The sequence below is a fragment of the Dama dama genome, chromosome 1 (genome assembly GCF_033118175.1).
Source record: "Dama dama isolate Ldn47 chromosome 1, ASM3311817v1, whole genome shotgun sequence".
Taxonomy (NCBI): domain Eukaryota; kingdom Metazoa; phylum Chordata; class Mammalia; order Artiodactyla; family Cervidae; genus Dama; species Dama dama.
Window position 1 is genome coordinate 75,210,892 of NC_083681.1, and position 20,707 is coordinate 75,231,598.

Here is a 20,707-nt window from a genome sequence, read left to right on the forward strand (position 1 = left end):
AAGGCATAGAACCAGCACTGGGAGTCCCAAACCTTCATTCTCTGGAAGCTGTCTCAGTCCTATTCTGGGCCACAGTCTAGAGCTGTTCAGCTCACAACCTAGGGATCCCACTCCCACTAAGGGTGGGGACAGTGGTTTCAGGATTCTGTACCACAACTCACCGTCCCCTCTCCACCACCCCCGACTCCCTCCCAAGCACAAACCTCCTTCCAACTGGCTCAAGGTGAGGGGTGACAAAGATGCTGAAGGCATTACGTCTCACTCGAGTTAACAACGGTGGCTTCAGCTGGACAAACGTCACTGGCTGGCTCTTGGGTGACCTGGTTCCCTGGCAGCCAGTGTCTGTACCCCATGTTGGGCCTTTCTTCCCGCTAAAATAAGCACTGAGAGGTGAGAGGCAAGACCGTGTCCTCAGGGCCATCTGCCAGAGACTGGGTTGGAAGACAGAGCAGGGTTTGATGGAGAGGCCAAGCAGATCAAGCACCGTCTCCTTCAGTCTTTTTCTCCTAGGTCCTGAGTGAAACTGGGGCACTTGTCTACATTTCATGTCCTCAGAAGGGAGCACGGAGGAGGCACATTCTGTTTGGAGGAAGCCAGTGTCCAACATAGTACTTGGTTAATGTCAGGCACGTGGATGCTGGGTGACAGGTGCCTTGGGCCAAGCTGAGTCTCACTTGTTCATCTAGGTGCGGATGATCAGAGGGAGGCCCAACCCAGGGTCTCCTGTCCATGGGCTGGGGAGCAGCAGCAGTCAGGAGCAAGGGCCCAGCCCACCTCCCCTAGGAGGCAGAGGGAAGGGGGCTGAGTGGTTGTCAGGCGTGGTCCTCCCCGTCTGGAACGTGGCGGTAGCCAGGAGGCTGGGCCTGCACCCGGAAGAGGACGGTGAGGAGCAGCACTATGAGGAGGAAGAGGATGGAACCGCAGACAGCCAAGGCCACGATCACCTCTGAGCGCGCGCCGGGGGAGGAGAGAAAGGTCGTGTCAGTGTTCGTTCAACACATGTTTGGGTGCCTGCCACATGCCAGGTGCCGTTCCTACAGTGGGGAGGTCACAGGCGCCCAAGACACAGTCTCCCTTGTAGCTTTCCCCTTCTAGAAGAGGAGACGCCGTGACAGGCAAATGGCAGAAAGGACAGGTTAGTGGCAGACGCCATCAAGAAAGCCAAAGCAAGGCAGGTCACAGGGAGGGTGTCACCGAGAAAGTGACTCCAAGGAGTCGCTGAGTGAGACGTACGAAAGATCTGAGAGAAGAGGGTCCTCAGGCCAGCGGTACGCGGGGTGGGGGGCGGGGGAGGTGGGTGGATAGGAAGCAAATGCAGAAGGTAATTAGCTTGACATGGTCTAGGAAACAGATAGTATCACCAGAGCAGACTGAGCAAGTAGGAGACCAGGGTGGAGGCCCAGACCGAGCAGGTCTGGAAGGCCACGGTAAAGAATGTGGATTTTATTCCAAATGACGGGAAGCCACTGGACACTTCTGAGAAGGTTCACGGTGATGTGAACCGATTCATGTTTTTAAAAAATTTAACTGTGCTGTGCTGGTAGGCTGGTAGGGCCAAGAACAAAATCAGAAAGAACGTTAGAAGGCTTTTCAGTACTTCAGGCAAGAGGTGATGGTAGACCGAGCTAGGGAGCAAGAGCACGGATTTTAAAGACTGGACTGGTGGGGTATGCTGGTGGTTTGGAGGTGGGGGGTCTGAGGAAGAGGGCACTCGGAATGGCACCTTGGGATATGCTGTGCACCCAGGTGGCTGAGGCGGCATTTACTAAGGCGGGGAGGCCTGCGGGGGGAACATTTGGCTTTAGACCTCCACTGTGAGATGCCTTAGTTGACATCCACGTAGAGACCTCGTCGGCAGCTGGATATGTGAACCTGTGGCTCAGAGAAGTGGTCACGAGTCATAAAAAGAACTTAGCGTGGAAATGGTAACATGAAGCCATAAGGCTGAGTAAGCTCACTCAAGTAGTGGGCATCAGTGGGGAAAGAGCCAGGCTGATGAGCCCGGGGCCATCCACTGGTTAGTGGGGAGGAGAAGCCAGTAAAGCAAGCTGCTGGGGGGAGGGGGAAGGAAAACCAGAGAAACCAAGAAAGTGGTCAAAGGAGGAGTGACCGAGTCAGTAACGCAGCTGACAGGCAAGAGGAGCTGACTTAAGAACTGGCCAACTGGCTTTGGGGCGAGAGGCCACTGGTTCTCAACAACAGTGACTTCCGTGGAGTGGCAGGTGACGGAAGACTGTCCAGTGTGTGTCTGAGAAGGAGCAGCAAGGAGGTGACACCCGAGTCTAGGCAACTCTTTGAAGGATCCCATCCGAAAGCGGGGGGGGACGGGAGTGGCAGCCGGAGGAGGAGGAGGTGGGCCAAAGGAGTCTCTGTTAGGCTCTGCAACGGGACTGATCTGGCAGTCACCGAGCACCGGGGTCCTCGTGGAGGTGAGAAGAAACGAACCCAGGTCGTACGTGGAAAGGCGGGCCCCCAGTGGGGGCTCATGCCAGCGAGAGGGACGGAACACCCCGTGGTGGGAGGATGAGACGGTTCTCTCCCTCCCAGCTGCGTGGCTTTTTTCAGCTGTGAGAAGGGCATCGCCTGAGGGCGAGGAGTACGTCTCAGGGTGGGAAGGGGACTGTATGGGAACCTGCACCAGGACTGGAAGTGCGTCAGCCTCTGGAGGCCTCGGGGTATGAACCTGAAGCCGTTCTGGGCCTCGGCCGCCTCGGAGGCAGACGGCAGCTCACCTGTGTCTGCGGGCCCGCCCGCCAGCTGGCACTCCTGCAGCCAATCCTTGGGCACGACGGGCTCCGTGAGGCGGAGGAAGTCCTGCAGCGGGCAACGGTGAGGGCAGCCGGGCAGGGTCAGGGGCCAGGGGGCCTGGTTACTCTCATTCCGGAAGTACATCTCCACAGAGAAATTCCTGCGGGCGGGTAGGAGACACGAGGGGAGTGGCTCCCCAGGCCAACAGCGTACCCTCAGGCTGCCCACAGTCCCCGCCTTCCGCTGGAGCGCCCCTCCCGAGGGCAGAACACGAGCTCCACTCACCCACTGTCCTCCTGATACAGCTCAAACATGTGGCAGGACGCATAGGGGGCCTGCTCACCGTTGTAGACGTCCAGCGCCATCTGCAGCGCCACCAGGGTGGTGTCGTGCTGTAAGGGAGGAGGGCTTCCCATTAGCACCGCGCCCCCCTGGCCAACCCCAGATACCCAAGAGAGGAGAAACCCAGCTTCCGCGTGCCGTGAGCCCCCTGGGGGCCGTGGGAGCTCACCGCAGAGTAGACCAGCAGCTTGGGGAGGTGGGAGGCGGTTGCCATCAGCGTCAGGTTCTTCCGTATCTGAGCCAGCAGGACACCTGAGGGAGACAGTCCCTCGTGTCAGCTGCGGCCTTCACCATCTTCCGACCAGAGCTACCTGAGGGCCCCTTACCCTCTGCCCGCCCTGGGTCTGATCACCAGCAGAGAGGGCACGTCAGAGCAATCCCACAGACTCAGACAGCAGCACCCCCTGCTCTCTTAAGAACTTGCAAATTTGCAGAAGGAAGCAAGATAAAACAAGATATCTCTATTTCAACACAGGTGCAGAAACCTGCCCATTTATTTAGAAAGGAGTTATGAGGCCCTGCCTGTGTTTGAAGAATTACTCCAGTTGGGAACAAATGTACACCTAAGACCTTGTGTTCAGGGAACACAAGACGGCGGCACCAGGCCAGGGGAACTCTGTCAGGGGCAGACTCGGAAAACTTCTGAGACGTTGGAAAGGTCTGGCAGCTGGCACCCCCTTGAGTAATCAGATCAGCCTGTGGCCTGTGTATTACTCTTGGCCTTCTTTCAGAATGGCCCCTGGTGGTCCTTTGGGGGAGGTAGAGAGTTATTTGAGGGGATGGAGGGTTTCCTGATATGGGTGAAACTTAAAAATATGAATGGCAGAAGAGAGACACACCAGCCTAACCGTGGTCACTCGTATAAGTGACAAACGTGCTTAGCGTCTGGGGGACTGGGGAGGCTTTGAAGACTGACGGGATAACTAGGGTTAGCTGGTCCTCAAAGAACAGAGAACTCTTCAGGTAGCCAAGTAAGCGTGTGAGAAGCTCCCCCCTGAAGAAGGTTTCTAACGCTGTCGGGTTCTTTCAGGGGAGTGACATGCTGGTCTTGTCACTCACCCCCCTGCAGCCGGGCCTTCTCTGCAGGCTTGTAGATCCCGAAGAGGAAGCGGAAGCTGAAGTCCTTCAGCCGGCTCAGACGCTGCATGGTTTGGGGCGAGGCCCAGGGCGGCAGGGGCAGCCCGTGTGTCTGCTGTGTGCGGCAGCGGGCAGGTTAGCTCCCCAGCCCCGGCCAGAGCCTCTCCCGGGAGCAGCTCTCTTCCCTGGTGGGATGGTGCCTGTGTGTGTGTGAGGGGAGGCAAAGGAGAGGCAGAGGGTCTGGAACCGGGAGACGTGGTGGAGGGTGTCGAGGAGGAGGAGGAGGCAGGGAACAGGAAAGGAGGCTCGGGCCCCAAAAGTATGACTCAGCAGAATGGAGTCGGATACCACGAGAGCTCTGAGCGGGGAGAAGCAGGAACTGCTGACAATCAACAAACTATTTCCCACTCTGAGGTTTTCTCACCCGTGAGGGAAATTCTTCTGTTTCACAAGAGGTGGCTTGCCTGGACCTCCCCAGCGGGCATGGCGTCCAGTGTTTTACTTGGCCTGGGCACCTGGGCCTGCCGAGGTGTGAGAGAAAACCTGAGCCGGCTTACCTCGCAGAAGAGCGTGTCGTAGACATTCCAGATGGTCTCCAGCGTCAGGTCCGTGAGCCCTGTCTCATTGGCCACCATATCCAGGAATTGCTACGAAACACGGATCAGGGGGTTAGTCCTGCCCGGGGCTGAAGGTCGGGGTGGTGCCCCCCACCTCAGCCCCACTCACTGCATTCTGAACACTCTCGTTCTGATACTCCGGTGTCCGCCGGGTCTCATTCTGCAGCTGTTCAAAGCGGGGGCACGGGCCCAACGGGAACTTCAGCAGCTGCAGGCCGGGGCGGGTAAGCAGAGGCAGAGAAGGAGTCGGGGATCAGCAGGCCAACGGCCAGAGTCGTCCCTGCCGTCGCCTCGAGGGAAGGGCGGGCCAGGCTTACCCTGTCCTCGGCGATGGGCACAGTGTGGACAGGGATAGGCTGCCAAGAGATGTTTGGGTTAAAGCGCTGCATCCCGTCGGGCGGGAAGAGTCCAGCCAGGTTGGCCTCTGCACTCATGAGCGTCCGGTCAAAGTCTGTGCTTCGCACATAAACCTGCAGAGGTGGCAACACCAGTCCCACCTGTGGAAGTCGGGGGTGCAGGCAGCTCTGGCCTTGCAGTGGGGCCCCAGTTGTTGCTGTTCACCCAGCAAACTGTAAATCCACCAGGCGTCTGGCCCTCTCCCCTTCTCTGGCCTTGCCCACCCCTCTTCCAGCCAAGACTGGTGGGGTTGCTGTCCCCCGCATCTGCGAAGAATTCCTGCGGGAACGGCTCTAGGTCAAATGCCCCTCCCAATCCAAAGTGCTTACTCAACAAGGCCCTCGGGTCTGCCTGCCAGCCTGCCTGGTTTATTACACATGTCTCCCTTATCGAGGCCCGGGTCCTTGGGGGCAGAAACTGTCTTTAATCACACACACACACACACACACACACACACACACACACACACACACAATGCCCGCCTCTCCCCCGCCACGCCCCTTAATAACTGGTTTAGAGAGCAGGAGAGGAAATGAGATGAGAAACAGAGATAACTGCTTGTGAAAAGGGAGGAAGAAGTGAGAAAGGGCAGAGCAGGATAGAGCTGGCCCTCAAGGAAATAGTAACAACACGAGAGACAAAGATTTGATCTGGCTGATGCACTGTTACACACAGTGCCAGCACAGTGCCTGGCCCGTAACAGTACTTGGATGGGAAGCCTGAGTTACTTCCCAGAGTCAGAAACTACTCTGCGAGGCCCTTAAGTCTGGGCTTAGATGCTTGAACAGTTTTGCTTCTTCCCAAGCCAAGCAGGGGCAACTCAGCCTCTACAGTTTTGCTCCAGACAGCCCGTGGACGTCTTGTCCTGCAGCTGTAACCTGAGATGCATGGAGGGGAGGCCACAGCGCCCAGGTCACCGGTAATCTCCCTGAGGGCAGAGCGTGAGAACAGCCAATCCCCTCTTGCTCCCGAGCTCCCAGCCTTACCTCTTGCCGGTGGTAAGAGGCGTTGAGGAAGCCATGGTAGCGCTGTCGCAGAGCCTGGCCCAGCTCCCAGTGCTGGAGCATCCCCTCCTGTGGGCAAACCCAAGGGTTAAGATGCCCAGGGGGAGGGAGGGGATGGCTCGGGAGAACAATAGGGCTTAGCTGTGGCTGCTTTCCACCTTGTGGTTGGAAGTAGGAGTGGGTTAATCTGATCCCACAAGTCATTTATTAAGGGGTTGATTGTGCATGCATTGTGTGTGCCCATTTTAATCTGGGCACGGATGAAAGTAAGCTGAAGAAATGTGGCCAAAGTCAGCACCCACATGGGGAAAAGCAGTTTGCTGAGTTCTGCAGCCTGCTCTAGAGGTCACCGGTTCTACAGCTCATCCTGAGATCCAGCTGGCTCCTGACCCACCTTGGTTAGCTGACCAAAGCCCTGGGGCCATTTGTCTTCCTGATGGGGGTCCTTGGGATACGTCTTCACTGGAGAGCGGTCTCCGTGTCGGTACAGCTGAGGAAAGAAAGTGGTTAGCCTAGAGGTCGGAGGGTCCCCTTGGTGTGGACACGGAGCCAACCTATGCCCCATGTTGAGAGCCTCAACTCTACCCACTGCAAAAGACCCCAACTCAGAAGTCAGTAACTTCTTGCAGCCTCCAGAGACTCTTAACTTGGCTAAGCAATGCCGCTGGAGACCTTGGGAGAACCGAAAGTACAGGTGGGAAAGGGAAAGAAAGGAAAGTAATGCAGGTGGTGGGGGAAACTGGGAAAAAAAAAAAAAATCACCAAAGGTTGCTTTAGAAGTGAATCTCTTATTAATCATTGAACTACATCCAGTCCCAAGGCAGACTCAGCAATCTGTCCTCTAACACAGAACTCAGTGCACCCTGCCCCCCACCCTAAATACCCCATGGCTTCACAAAAACTGCGAACCCTGGCCCCCAACCCCGCAGGCCAGTCGTCTCCCCCCTCCTCCAGACCCCGGACCCCAGGCCCCAGCAAAGCCCCGCCCCTCCCTCCACCAGCAGGCCGGTGCCCTCCTAGCACTGGCCAGCCCTTGGCGACCCCATCTCTCATTACCAAGGTAACGAAACGCAGAGTCCGGGCCTGGGTGGGTGGCATCACCATTAGGTTCACACCAAGAATCAGCTGGAGAAGAGCCGCCCGGCTCCAGCCAAACCGCCTGCCCGCCATCACCGCGGTAGTCTATGCAGTACAGAGGCTGGAACCCTCTGGGTGACACTTGCAGCAGCCGCCCGGACGCGCCGTTAAGAACACAAGCCGGAAGTGGGCTCGCCGCCATCTTGGTAAAGGCGCGGAGAAGGGATGGTGGGAGGAGGAACCCGGGAGGGAATTCATGTAGGAGGTTCGCGATCCTGCCGTGGAGGAGGAGCGTGGGAATGTAGCGTCACCTCGCCCTGCAGAAAGGGCTTGAAGACCTCGTCTTGGTAAAGAGACCCCTGAGCGTGGATTTTGCCTCTGCCCACGGAGACCCCCGTACCAACGTGGCTCTTGTATTCGGCTGGATCGTGGCGGGGAGAGCAAGCGCCACCTCAGGCCGGGGGTTGCTGCCGGGCTTGACCTAGAGCCAGAGCCGGTGCCGAATTGGGGCGAGGAGTGGCCCAGGGCGCCTGTCTCCACACGCCTACCTTCGGGTGGAGTTTGAGCCTTGGCCCGGGCTCCATTCCCCGAAAGAAGGATTGTTCGGGGTGTAGGACAAAGGGTGTACCAGCCCTTTGGACTTCCTGTATGCCTGAGGTTGGTCCCAGCCTAGCCTGCTGCTCATTTCCTGAGCAGAGCTAAGGTGCTGTCTCTTCCAGTCCTTTTCCCTGACCTCCCACCCGTCCACTTCCAAGTTTTAGATAATTAGAATCACGATGCCGTGCCTCTTCTCAAAGGAGTTGGGTTGCACAGGATGTTCAGACTGCAAAACCAAAGCAGTGAATCCTCGGGGGAGACATTTCAGACCAGTGGGGAGATATTTATAGGGGTAAGGGAAAAGAGGATATCATACAGTAGGAGTAGATGGGCTTTCCACAGAATCAGACAGAGGCCTGCTTGGCACTCACCACTAGGATTATAGGTGCAGCCAGTCTGGCTTCAGATCTTTGTGACTCTGAGAGCTTGGGGAGGGACTCACTGCTCCAGGAAGTCAGGTCAAAGGCCCTTGAGATGCTTTGATTCAGATCTGCCCCCTAGTAGCCAGTTACCTCAGATCATTGGAGAAATAAAACCTGATCAGAACATGTGGAAGAAAGCAGAGTCATTATTTTGCCCCAGGACTCCAGATTGAATTATTTACATGTATTTCAGGATCTAAACTTTGCTTCCGGAATTGTTACAGAGGAGTGAATAGAAATTGAGAGTTGAAGGCTGGGTAGTCAAAGTTCTTAGCCTTATTTAGTCATAAGCCCCTTTATGAATTAGATGAAAATTTAGTCTCCTCTCCTCCAGAAAAATGTCCACACACAAATAGAATTTTGCACACAATCCCAAGAAGTTCATGAAGACCATTAATAAGCTTAATAAATCAACATCTCTGAATCCTTGATGTAACCTAGTTCCCTTTTCTTCACAGATAAGAAAACAAATCCTAAGAGAGGAAGTGACTTGTCTGAAATCACACAATTTAGGAGAATGGATTAAAACCCAGGTTTTCTGATTTCTAGTCAAATAGCCCTTATAATGGGCTATTTCTCACAGACTACTCAAACTGCATTAACTATATTCAGTGGCCCCAAAATGTTTTCAATAAAGAGATTTCTAGCAAAGGAAACCTTTTCACATGGGTGGGGTTGAACAGGACATGGTTAATTGGCAAAATTATGCATATTAATGGGAGTTGTTGAATATTTCATTTTAATATGCCCCTTACTCTCCTTGCAAAGCAGCCAGACTGTTGTGATTTCAGAGTGTAAATCCCAGGCTTACTAAATCCCTTACTAAATCCCTTACTAAAAGGGAACAAAAATCCCTTAAATTCATCTTTTGCGTTTTTCCCACTTGCTCAAATATTTCTGTATTATTTGTGCCTGCAAATAATCTGATGTAGGAAGGATTGATGGAGAAGATATTATTTCAGTTTTGATGGTGAGAAATAAACCCAGGAATGGTGAGGATTACATCACAAGTACCATGTTAGAGCCAAGAGATGAGCCCTGGTTTCTTGACCCCCAGCTTCTGCATATTTTCCACCAGATGGTCCTGTGGTTCCCACACCTTGGTTCTTAGCTACAGATGCAGAAAGAATAGATGTGTAGATGGATACATGGGCCTACCTCAGGCCAAATAAATCAGAATCTCTGAAAAAAAGGCCAGGTTTGAGAACCACTGCTCTACCCTTTGTTGGCAGAAATGAACCTAAATCCGTGTGAGTTCATTGTTTTTCCCAGTTGGGAAGGTAGTTTTGTGTAATGGAGTGAGGTGGAAATTTCTTGTTGGAGTTTGAGCTTTTGAGTCAGCTACACTTGTGTTCAAATCTGAGATTTCCCCTCCTGCTAGTAACTGCCTCTTGGGGTTTTATATATAAGGAGAAATAAAATAATACACGTAAAGTTAAATGTATGTCGTAGGGCCTAATAAATGTTACTTTTCTTTTTTTCCTTTCTGCTGTCTATGTCATCTCTGAACTCACAGACCTGGAATTCCTGGGTTCTTCCCAGTCCTGTGATTTGGGAGGTTGAGAAGTTACTTGGGTGGCCTGAGAGATGACCGCACCCCCCACCCACCCACCCCACATACTTTGTAGCCTTCCAGAATCCTGAGGGAGGCAGCAGGGAGCCCTTGCCCCCCTCCTCCCTACGGGCGTCTGTACCCTGTGGCCTGCTCAGGGGAGCGCTTTGAGGGGAGTTATCTAGTGGTGCATGTGACCATGGGCTGGGGGATGCGCCTGTCTTGGCTTCAGATTCCCTCTGGAGGTTGTGGGGAGCCGGAAGGTCGTAAATGGAGCTCCCAGGCAGGATGCCTCCTCTCGGGATGGAGGAAGCACGCAGGAGAGCCCCCACAGGACGGGGAGGCCTTGCACCCGACACCTCCTGGAGACTGGTAGGCCTGGGGTGGGTTTGGGGGTCTGGCAAAGTGAGATGTGATTCCCGCTGCAGATAACTGACTGCTTGCCCTGGCTTGGGGAACAGGTTCCAGTCGTTAAGTCTTCAGGACCCCGGTGGAGAGACCACCAACGGGTTTTGGTCTTCGCCCATTTTGCTCTCCCCTCATGCGGGGGAGGCTCCTGAACCCCTGTAACCTGAAGGGGTAACTCAGGCAGGAACACTTCCTCCTCCTCTGAGACGAGGCTGAGGCTGACTGCCTGACGTGGGAGAGATGGCGCCCTAAGCTGCTTGTTCAGCAGCCGGCTCTGACCTGGGTCAGAGGGCCACAGAAGCAGCTCGCATGTGGTTCTAGGACCTGGCCTGTAGGGAGACGCGGGTGTGAGGAGAGGGTTTGAGGATCTGGAGCAAATGAGGGTCTTCTCCCGACTCCCAGAAGATAGGTCATCAGACCCCAGACCAGAGGTGTCTCAGGGGCACCGCTGACTCTCCCTGTCCACTGGAGGAGCAGGGAGCCGGGAGAGGGTGTGTGTGCTTGAGACGGAACAGTGCCAGTTGCCCAAGAGCCAGAGTCCCTGGTTTCTTACTTTCCCAGGACAGCTGGGGCCTTGTGCTCATGACTCAGAGATGCCCAGCCCGGGGTGCCGGCCTTGTGAGCAGATGACCTTGTGATGAGAGGGAACAAGAGCAAAAGCTGGAGGCAGAACTTTGAGATGGGGGGTGTCAGAGGGGCTTTTCTGAAAAGTGAAAATGAATACATGGGCAGATTTTGCAACACCGCCCAGCCTGCTGTCTTCTCAAGTTTTGCTCCCCAACCTCCGCCCATTCCCCCTGCCCCACCCTGAGCTTCCTCCCATCTTTCACCAAGCGCCTTTCTGTTTCTGCCGGCCCGGTACCTCTCCCATCCTGTTCCCCGCACCCCGTGTCCACTCTTGCTCTGCTCCCTCTCCTGTCCTCTTCCCTGCTGCCCTGTTCATCTCCGTGTCTGTCCCTCTGGCTGCCCGCCCTGGCCTCCTGTCCTCTGCTTTAATGTGGGACCCATGGGAACTGGAGTTCACAGCAAAACAGGAAGAGCCTGTGAGCAGGAAACTGGGAGTGGGGTGGGGGGTGGGGGGGGAACAACCCGCAGTAACCTTAGCCCCTTGCTTCCCACATCTGCACTGAAGCATCCCCAGGGACCCTGCCTCTCCCACTGCAGCCCCCCGGGCCCCCACTTTGTCCATCTCAGCACTGCACTGGTCCAGCAGACCTGAGAGGCACCGAGATGAGCATCCTGGACTCTGACGCAGGAGAAAGAGGACAGGGACTCGAGTGAGGACATCTGGATTCCCATCCCAGCTCGGCCACTGACTGTGTGTGGTTTTGGAAAAGGCGCTGCCGTGTTCTCCGAAAAAAACAACGGAGCTCAGAGTTACTTTACCCTCCCTCCTGGGGCGGCTCCAAGGACCAGAAGAGATAGTGAAGGGGTTGTATACGGAAATAAGCACTGGAAGATTAATAGTGTTCAGAGTCAAGGTGATGGGAAAGACCATTGCTGAAGGAATTGGGAGGTTGATCACTGCTACCATCTCTAGTACTCTTACGAGGTCCGATACATCTGATACATTGTTTAATTGCCACAACAACCTTCTGTGGTAAAAACCATTATTATTATTATCCCTATTATAAAGATAGGGAAACAGGTTCAGAGACATTAAGTAACTTAGTTAATCAAGTGGTATGTGCTGTGCTTAGTCGCTCAGTCGTCTCTGACTCTTTACGACCCCATGAACTGTAGCCCACCAGGCCCCTCTGCCCATGGGATTCTCCAGGCAAGAATACTGGAGTAGGCTGCCATGCCCTCCTCCAGGGGATCTTCCCAGCCCAGGGATCAAACCCAGGTCTCCTGCATCGCAGGTGGATTCTTCCGGCCTGAGCCAGCAGGAAAGCCCACTTAATCAAGATCACACAGCACATAAGAGGCAGAGGCAAGGCCCAAATTTGAATCCAAAATCTGAGCTCAGAGCCCATGCACTGAAGCAGTGTTGTGGAGATAAAACTGACTCGAGGTAACAAGTATAGGATAGAAGAGGATCATATTGTTTTGTTTACTTATTCATTCAACAAACAGAACCACAATACTCTTCTTTCTACTCTATGTCAGGTTCTGTTTCAGTGGAGGTAAAATCAATAAAGTGAGGTGTCCACCTTCAGGGCAGACCTCGGTGTTCCAGGCAGCGGGGCAGGAAGGCAGGGCTATGGTCTCAGGAGAAGCTGGACAGGGCCTGCCCTCACTTGTGATGGAACCCTTCCTGCACACCCTCTCAGGTCCTCCTGGGCTGGTACCCAGATCTACAGCCTCCCATCCCAGACCATCCAGTGCTGAAGCGACTTCTTTCCACCCCTGTCTCCCCACCCACAACTTCTTCCCCTCTCGGAGCGCCCCCCCCCCCCCCGCCCCCGCGCAGGGCACCCACAGTCAGAAACTCCCTGGAAGGCCCAGCAACCTGCCCGTCTCCACCCCTGGAATTCTCTCAGCTCGGCCCCGGCCTGGAGATGGTGGGGAGAGCTGCTCGGTCCCTTCCCGAGGCAGGGAAGGCGGAGGGAGACTGGGAAAGCAGGCTGGGGCTCGGTGTCGCAATTCCGGGCCGGGCCGGGACCTTTGCTCTGCGAGATGTCTCCGGAGGGGAGGGGACGACTCTGGAGGCTGCGGAGGGCGGGGGGGGGGGGGGTTGCCTGGGAGGCAGCGGTTTGTGTAAGAGCCGCCGGGGTGAGGAGAGGAAGGGGAGAGTTGCGAGCCGCTCTGCGGGGACATGCGGCCGCCGGGCTCGGGGGGCAGGGGCCGCGGTGGCGCCGGGCCGAGGGGGCGGCCGGCCGGCAGGGGCGGAGTCAGCTGGGGGGGCGGGGGCGAGGAGGCCCGGGCTCCAGTCGGTCGGCCCCGGGCTCCCGGCCCCTGTCTCGCTCAGCTCGGGCGCTCCGGCCGCCGCCGAGGCCTGCGGACCCGGGGACTGCAGCATCCTGCTCTCCCAGCAAGGGGGCTCCAGAGACTGCCCCGGCCGGGAAGTCTGGCGGCCTGGGCACCGGTGGGTCTGCGCCTCAGCTCTGGCCTCGAGCTCTGCGTCTGCGTGTCCGGGAGTGGGGGCGGGGTGTCCCGGGGCTTTAGAAAGGGGGTCTCTGGGGAGCGACGAGGGAGGGTGGTGATGGAAGCGCAGCGCTCGCTTTAAGCCCCAGAATAACTTGTCGCGATCAGGGGAGGAGGTCCTCTATGTGAACTGGGGTGACTCCCGGAGGCAAGGATTTTGTCCCGGGAAGTGGCAGGAGGGAGGTTTGTTTTAACTAGCGGTGTGTTTCTCGGGGTGGAGGGAGTCTGGATCCCAGAACTTGTCCCAGGTTTGGCCCAACTCCGGCGGTCCCCAGTGCAGGAGTGAGGGGAAGGGGCTCTGACAGAAGCGGGGGGTCAAACGTTCCCTGACAGCCTGGAGAGGGGCCTGGGGAGAAAAGGTGGCACGGTAGCCAAGACATCAGACTTTTCGACGTCGGGAGAGACCAGAGACGGGAGTCTCGGCTCTCCTGCTGCCTAACTGCGTGGCCATAGGCAATTTTCTTCATGTCTTGTAACTCCAGTTTCCTCATCTGTAAATTGGGCTTAAGAGTAGCCCTCACCTCACAGGGATATTGTGAGGAAGGCATGGAAAGCCTTGGCACAGGCTAACACATACATGGCAAGTAAACATAAGCTGATATGTGAGGATAGATAAAAGGCAGGATCAGGAGGGGAAGGGACCCAGTTTGGGAAGAGTGTAACCTGGATCATTCCTGCAGGACAGTCTCTTGGTAATGTTCAGGGCTCCGGGAAGAGATGTCTTTGTGGCTGGAGGCCCCTGTGCCTGATGTTTCTACTGGTAAGCGTCTTCACTCCAGCCCTGTCCCCTAAGCCTGGGCCCCGGCTCCTCTCCTCCCAAGGGAATCAGCCTCCTACATGACCTGCCTTCAGCCCTCCCCTGGAGAGCAGCCCAGAGCTGCTCTGGGTGTTGCTGACCTCCTTCTGCCCGGACTACCTCTGCCCTTGTTCTGGTACCTGGCCCTTGCAGATAACCTGCCATCCTTCTCAATCCGGGCTTGTTGCTGGGGAGGCTTGGCATGTCCAGGGTTTACCCAGCTTGGTTTTCAAGAGTTCTGTCTGATCTCTGAGATGGATGGACTTCAGCCCCCGCCCAAAGGACAGAGGTTAACATCCTCATTTAAGGTATTAAGGTGCAGGGGACTCCAAGTGACTCACCCTAGAGCCCACAACAATCCCAGGGTCCCAGAGCCAGAGCCAACGATTTGCTGCCCTCTGTGGGCAGAGATAGGCTTGCAGTTTCCCAGTAGAATGAGGGGGACCTGAGACCCCCTTGTGTCTCTCTTTCGGGTTCAGACTCTGCAGTGGAGCTGTGGGAACCAGATGCACAAGATGCAAGCAGCCAGCCCTTGGGAAGTAGCAAGTGCATCCTCAGGGAGGAATCCAGCACACCGCAGTCCGCTGGGGGCACTTCGAGGGTGGGGCTGGAGGTGCCAGAGCCCGCAGCCCTGCTCCCTGGTGTGGAGGCCTCTCCAGAGTCCACAGGTGAGGAGCTGCCGGATTTGGAGGAGGGGGCTCCCTGGATCTAGGATCAGGGCTCTTTACCGTATGAGATCAGGGTTAAGTCCAAAAGCTTTGGAGTCAATTAGATGTAAGTGATCTGAGTGTAAATTTTGCATCTGTCTTAGGCTCTTCACTCCAGTATTCTTACTTTACTTTAGGCTCTTCACTCCAGTATTCTTGCCTGGAAAATCCCATGGACGGAGGAGCCTGATAGGCTACAGTCCATGGGGTCGCAAAGAGTCGGACACGACTGAGCGACTTCACTCACTTTTAGGCTCTTCTGAGCCTTGATAAAATGGAACTAATAAGAGCGCCCATCTCGTAGGTTGTTGTAAGGATCAGCGCCTGTAAGGGCTCAGATAGTACCTAGGACATAAGAGCACTTGGTGTATGAGAGCTACTTTCTTAGACTAGAGAGACTAGTCTTGGTATAATGAAGTGAATGAAGGTCACCGGGTGCTCAGGGCAGTGGCCAACTGCGCACTAAGCCTTCTCCCCGAAGAAGAACATTAAGGCTCTTCCCTGCATCCAGAGCTTCGTCCACAAAAGCGGAAAAAGGGGCCTGCCCCCAAAATGCTGGGGAACGAGCTGTGCAGCGTGTGTGGGGACAAGGCCTCCGGCTTCCACTACAATGTGCTGAGCTGCGAGGGCTGCAAGGGCTTCTTCCGCCGCAGCGTCATCAAAGGGGCACGCTACGTCTGCCACAGCGGGGGCCACTGCCCCATGGACACCTACATGCGCCGCAAATGCCAGGAGTGCCGCCTTCGCAAGTGCCGCCAGGCAGGCATGCGGGAGGAGTGTGAGTGTCTGGGCACCGGAGCTGGGGGTGGTTAGGCTGATGGGGAAGAGGGGACATGTGGCTACCAGGATTTGGGGGCAGACAGGCAGCTGAGTCTGCAGGCCTTCCTAAGAGTGGATTCAAGTCTCTTCTTTAGGGACTTCCCTGGTGGTCCAGCGGTTAGGACTCTGAGCTTCCACTGCAGGGAACTCAGGTTCCATCCCTGGTCATGTTTTGTTTTTTGTTTTTTTTTAAGTCTCTTATCTGTCTTTATCCAATACTCTCCGCTTTTCTGGAGCCTCAAACTATTCCTGTGCCCCATCCCCACTTCCTGTCTCCCCACTTCTCTCCTCCTCACCCTGTCCCACTCTGCCCTCAGGCGTCTTATCAGAAGAACAGATACGTCTGAAGAAACTGAAGCGGCAAGAGGAGGAACAGGCTCAGGCCACATCTGCACCCCCGAGGGCTTCCTCACCTCCCCAAGTCCTGCCCCAGCTCAGCCCGGAGCAGCTGGGCATGATTGAGAAGCTGGTGGCTGCCCAGCAGCTGTGTAACAGGCGCTCCTTCTCGGACCGGCTTCGAGTCACGGTACCTGAGGGACCTGGGGAAGAGATGGCTGTGCCCAGAGCACCAGGTGGTTTCTCGACATCCAACTCAGGGTCCCTTGTTTCTTTCCTCCTTGCTTTTCTGGGCAGCCTTGGCCCATGGCACCAGACCCCCAGAGCCGGGAGGCCCGTCAGCAGCGCTTTGCTCACTTCACTGAGCTGGCCATTGTCTCCGTGCAAGAGATCGTGGATTTTGCCAAACAGCTGCCAGGCTTCCTGCAGCTCAGCCGGGAGGACCAGATCGCCCTCCTGAAGACGTCTGCGATCGAGGTGGCTGGCAGGGATGGGGGTGAAGGGAGGACCTGAGCAGGATGTCTGTGGGAGGAGCCTTCAGCCAGCGCCCTGGAAAGCCACGTCCCCCACTACCCCCCGCCCCAGGAAGTAGGGATGAGGGGCTCACCCTTTCCTCGAAGGTGCCCCGAGCCAAGACTAGCCTGATAATTGTGTGCAGGTGATGCTCCTGGAGACCTCTCGGAGGTACAACCCTGGAAGTGAGAGTATCACTTTCCTCAAGGATTTCAGTTATAACCGGGAAGACTTTGCCAAAGCAGGTGAGGACTGAGCTCACAAAGGGGTTGGGTTGGATGGACAGATGCATTTTGTCCCATCATGCAGGGGGTCCATAGCAACTACAGAGCTGCAGGCCCGGGGTCTGAGCGGCTGCAAAGGGAAAGACCCACCTATTTTTCCAAGACGGAAAGTTGAAATGCTGATAGTTTACCCTTAACTGCCCCACACAGATTCCTGCTCTCTGTTGCATTAGGCCAGTGGTTCTCAAACTGTGCTCCCAGGAACCTGAGGCAGGGTTTCCACAGTGTCACCTTAGAGGAGACGTGACCTTCACCCTAACTTTAGCCAAACAAGAAGCTCCATTTAAATCTGCATTATATGTTGTGCCTATGAATAATATTTTTCTTGAAGAAAACATTTGCTTGAAAAAAAAAAGATTTGCTTGAAGAAAAGCTAGGAAAAATACTTGAAAACTTCACTGAGCCTTTTAGTAGTCAATCACGAAAAACCTTTCACAGACGTGCTCTTTAAGGATCATGCGGACTGATATTCTCCTTTTCAATTGCGCTTTCTGAGGAGCTGTGGCATTGGTGTTAAAACACAGCAGACATGCCCAGATGGGGCAGTTTTAGGATAAGAGGGAACACTTCTGTCCCCATCCCATAGCTGGAGTACTTTCTCCAAGAATTAGTTCATAGTGCTGTTCTCTGTCTGATATTTGCTTGCAGGCTAAGCAGTGTTGGTTTCCTCATATTCAGTTGTGGGTGGCATTTGTGCTGTGGCAGAAGGGTTGAAAGGTAGAAGGTGTTTTCGAGGGACAGGACTGAGGCTGAACAAAAGACTGAGTGGTTTAACGCTTGAGTCAGTGGGTCTGTAAAATAGGGCTGATTCTGACCCCGTCCTCAGGTTTGGAGGATCCTGGTCTCTAGGGCAGAGTTCAGAAAGGTTTCTGGTGACTCAGGCCAGCTCTTGTCTGATCACCGGCCACCCAGGGAGCTTTCTAGGTAGGCCTCCCTTCACCATAGGGCATGGTAGGGCTGTGTGGGCACCTCTAGCCTTCTATAGTGCTCCGTGTGCTGCTTGAACGTAGAGACACCTGATAGGAGTGATGTAATGACTTTTTCCTGCTTTAGAAGCCCAGCCCTGCCCCCTTTCTCTACCCAACCACGGCCTTCTCCTTCACAACATCCTCCCTTCTGAACCCTTGCCTGTTCTCATGCCTGCATGTGTCTTTCGGCACTCACGGACTTGGGCTATCTGAATCTGCATCTATTTATAGATTCATTTATATAAGCGGTTTTCATGTCGTCGTGTTTGTCTTTCGTTTCTCATGGCTTCAGTGAGGGGAGGAGGACAGCGGTGCTCTTTGGGTAGGCCTCCCTCCCCCTCTGTTTCCACTACCATATGCTGCACGTGTGAGTGACTAGTGATGTGAACTGACCGCACCGGGGGTGCTCACTCAGCGAGCAGCAGTGGACCCTCACAGGAGGTGTAACTCTAAAACTGGCTCGTTCTACCAAGGGGCTCTTCAGCGCCATTCAAGGCTGGACACCTCACCAAGAAATGCTTTCTAAAAGAGCTTGTCCATTAAGTGGATCAACGCACACTTGATAAACATCGGGGTGAAAGTACAGGAAGTGACTAATCGAGAAGCCTGGAATGGAAAAGTTAGCAGATGGTTGCTAAAAGACATCTGAGAAAACCTAGGGGATGGGGTAGGGTGGAGAGAGTTTGACTGTGTTTGGGAGAAACGTTCATTAGAACGCTATCCTTTAGAACAAGTCATGATTTATTGAACTTCAGTCTTCTCAGTAAGAAGGCTGGTTCTTTTTTTTTATCATTTATTCAACAAACACTTATATGGTAGTTATTATATGTGCCACTCATTATTCTAAGGACCCATTATGAGGTAGGTACTATTATTATTTCCATTCTAGAGATGGGAAAACCAAAGCCCAGAGAGCTTAAATAATTACCCAAGGTCACACAGCCTAGGAAGTGGTAGAGCCAGGACTCAAACCCAGGGAGGCCAACAACAGAGTCCACACCTCCAACACACTGCTGTCTCCCCGTGATGTGGAAAATGAAATGTATTGCTATTATTCAATGTAAGGCCAGTTGCCAGTGAAGAAGTCTTTTTGTAAATAAACATAGAGTTGCCTCTATTTCTAGTAATGTGGGGCCCTGAAGAGTTCTAAGAAGAATTCTAACAGAATTGTTATTATTTAATTCAGCATGTCCTATATGCTGGGTGCAGTGCAAATGGGTCTGTATGCTTTACCATTTAACCATCACAACAATTTTATAAGTTCAGATATGATTCCCACCTCACAGAAGAGGCTTAGAGAGGCCAAGAAACTTATCCAAGGTTACACAGCAGAGCCTGGGGACTTCTGAGTTTCCTGGTAGCTTCCTGAATTGAGCAGTGCTGCCCATGTCACGGGACTCGCCTGGTGGCTCAGTGGTAAAGAATCTGCTTGCCAGTGCAGGAGACCCAGCTTCGATCCTGGGGTCAGGAAGATTCCCTGGAGAAGGAAATGGCAGCCCATTCCAGTATTTGTGCCAGGGAAATCCCATGGACAGAGGACCCTAGTGGGCTACAGTCTCTGTGGTTGCAAGAGAGTCAGACGTGACTTAGGGATTGAACAACAAAGCCCATGCCACACTCCCCAGCCTCTCTTCTTCCTCCCCAGGGCTGCAGGTGGAGTTCATCAACCCCATCTTCGAGTTCTCCAGAGCCATGAATGAGCTGCAGCTAAATGACGCTGAATTTGCCTTGCTCATTGCCATCAGCATCTTCTCTGCAGGTGCGGAGGAGGGGCAAGAGGGAAAACCAGCGAGACTCAAACCAGAGAGGGCTGCAGGTGCCCATAGGGCAAGGATTGTGGGGGCGGAGGCCCTTGCTGTGTTCCTGGGGGATGGCAGAGGTTGGTGGGGCAGGTTCCTATTTCTGGGGTTGTGATTTGGGGTATGGAAATAAGACCCTGGCCAGACCTGCCACTCAACTCTGTTGGTGACCTGTAGACCGGCCCAACGTGCAGGACCAGCTCCAGGTAGAGAGGCTGCAACACACATATGTGGAGGCCCTGCATGCCTACGTCTCCATCCACCACCCCCATGTGAGTCTCCCCATTGTACCGCCTCCCTCCTCTGCACAGCTCATCCCCAGCACACCTGCTCTCCCTTCTAGAACCCTGCTCTCCCTTCTAGAACCCCTCCCTGACTGCATCGAGCACAGACACTTCTCTGCCTCTCCCGCAACCCCCCTACCCCTGGCCCCTCTTCCCTGGGGAGAGACAAAAGGCCCTACTTGTCCCTCTCTTTTCCTAGGACCGACTGATGTTCCCAAGGATGCTGATGAAACTGGTGAGCCTCCGGACACTGAGCAGCGTCCACTCAGAGCAAGTGTTTGCCCTGCGCCTGCAAGATAAGAAGCTTCCCCCGCTGCTGTCTGAGATCTGGGACGTGCATGAATGACAGCTCCTCCTCCATGTCTTCTGTTTTCCTGGGCTGGATGACTGAGACTGGGTGGCTGCCTCCTAGAGGTGGAGCCAGATGAAGGACAAACATTCCTGAGGGCTGGGCAGAGGAGATCCTCACGTGGCATTAAAGGAGAGTCAAAGGGTTGGGAGTTTTGTGGCTGCTGAGTAGTTGGGATATCCACACTGTGCTCCACGTGAAGACACTGTGAACCCATCAAATGGATGAACCTGGGGGCCCCTTTGCACAAGGCTCTCCAGGGCCCTGCCCATCCTGCTTCTACCACTTCCTGTTTCCCCCCACAGGGTCCCCAGAGAAATTCTCCACTGTCCCTCCGCGGCTTGGCCGTAAATGCCTCGGGGCTGCCACACAGAGGTCTGGCACTGTTTGCATCAGTTCCATTCAGTTCAGTCGCTCAGTGGTGTCTTTGCGACCCCATGGACTGCAGTACGCCAGGCTTCCCTGTCTATCGCCAACTCCCGGAGTTACTCAAACTCATGTCCATTGAGTCGGTGATGCCATCCA

General features: G+C 54.8%; 2 protein-coding genes across 6 annotated transcripts; one reads left to right on the forward strand and one right to left on the reverse strand.

Annotated features, from left to right (window-relative positions):
• Positions 1-18: 18 nt before the first annotated feature.
• ACP2 (acid phosphatase 2, lysosomal) lies at positions 19-7,838 on the reverse strand. 3 transcript variants are annotated; one of them, XM_061153197.1, is made up of 11 exons: positions 7,241-7,838; positions 6,579-6,674; positions 6,167-6,253; positions 5,102-5,281; positions 4,894-4,992; positions 4,725-4,814; positions 4,150-4,279; positions 3,260-3,342; positions 3,034-3,140; positions 2,733-2,908; positions 19-946 (listed from the first exon to the last, which is right to left on the reverse strand). In XM_061153197.1, exons 1-11 carry the CDS (start codon positions 7,352-7,354, stop codon positions 813-815), a joined length of 1,296 nt encoding a protein of 431 aa, XP_061009180.1. In that variant the 5' UTR covers positions 7,355-7,838; the 3' UTR covers positions 19-812. The 3 variants fall into 3 exon arrangements, with proteins under 3 accessions (XP_061009180.1, XP_061009171.1, XP_061009190.1); XM_061153188.1 differs by having other exon boundaries at positions 4,150-4,282; positions 7,241-7,835; XM_061153207.1 differs by having other exon boundaries at positions 4,150-4,282; positions 5,102-5,254; positions 7,241-7,831.
• Positions 7,839-13,088: 5,250 nt separating this feature from the next.
• Positions 13,089-20,328, forward strand: NR1H3 (nuclear receptor subfamily 1 group H member 3). Of its 3 annotated transcripts, XM_061153219.1 has the most exons (10): positions 13,092-13,268; positions 14,008-14,087; positions 14,603-14,791; positions 15,342-15,608; positions 15,967-16,175; positions 16,283-16,462; positions 16,644-16,743; positions 19,396-19,509; positions 19,727-19,821; positions 20,033-20,328. In XM_061153219.1, exons 2-10 carry the CDS (start codon positions 14,045-14,047, stop codon positions 20,177-20,179), a joined length of 1,344 nt encoding a protein of 447 aa, XP_061009202.1. In that variant the 5' UTR covers positions 13,092-13,268; positions 14,008-14,044; the 3' UTR covers positions 20,180-20,328. The 3 variants fall into 3 exon arrangements, with proteins under 3 accessions (XP_061009210.1, XP_061009219.1, XP_061009202.1); XM_061153227.1 differs by lacking the exon at positions 19,727-19,821 and having other exon boundaries at positions 13,089-13,268; XM_061153236.1 differs by lacking the exon at positions 15,342-15,608 and having other exon boundaries at positions 13,091-13,268.
• The last annotated feature ends 379 nt before the right edge of the window (positions 20,329-20,707 follow it).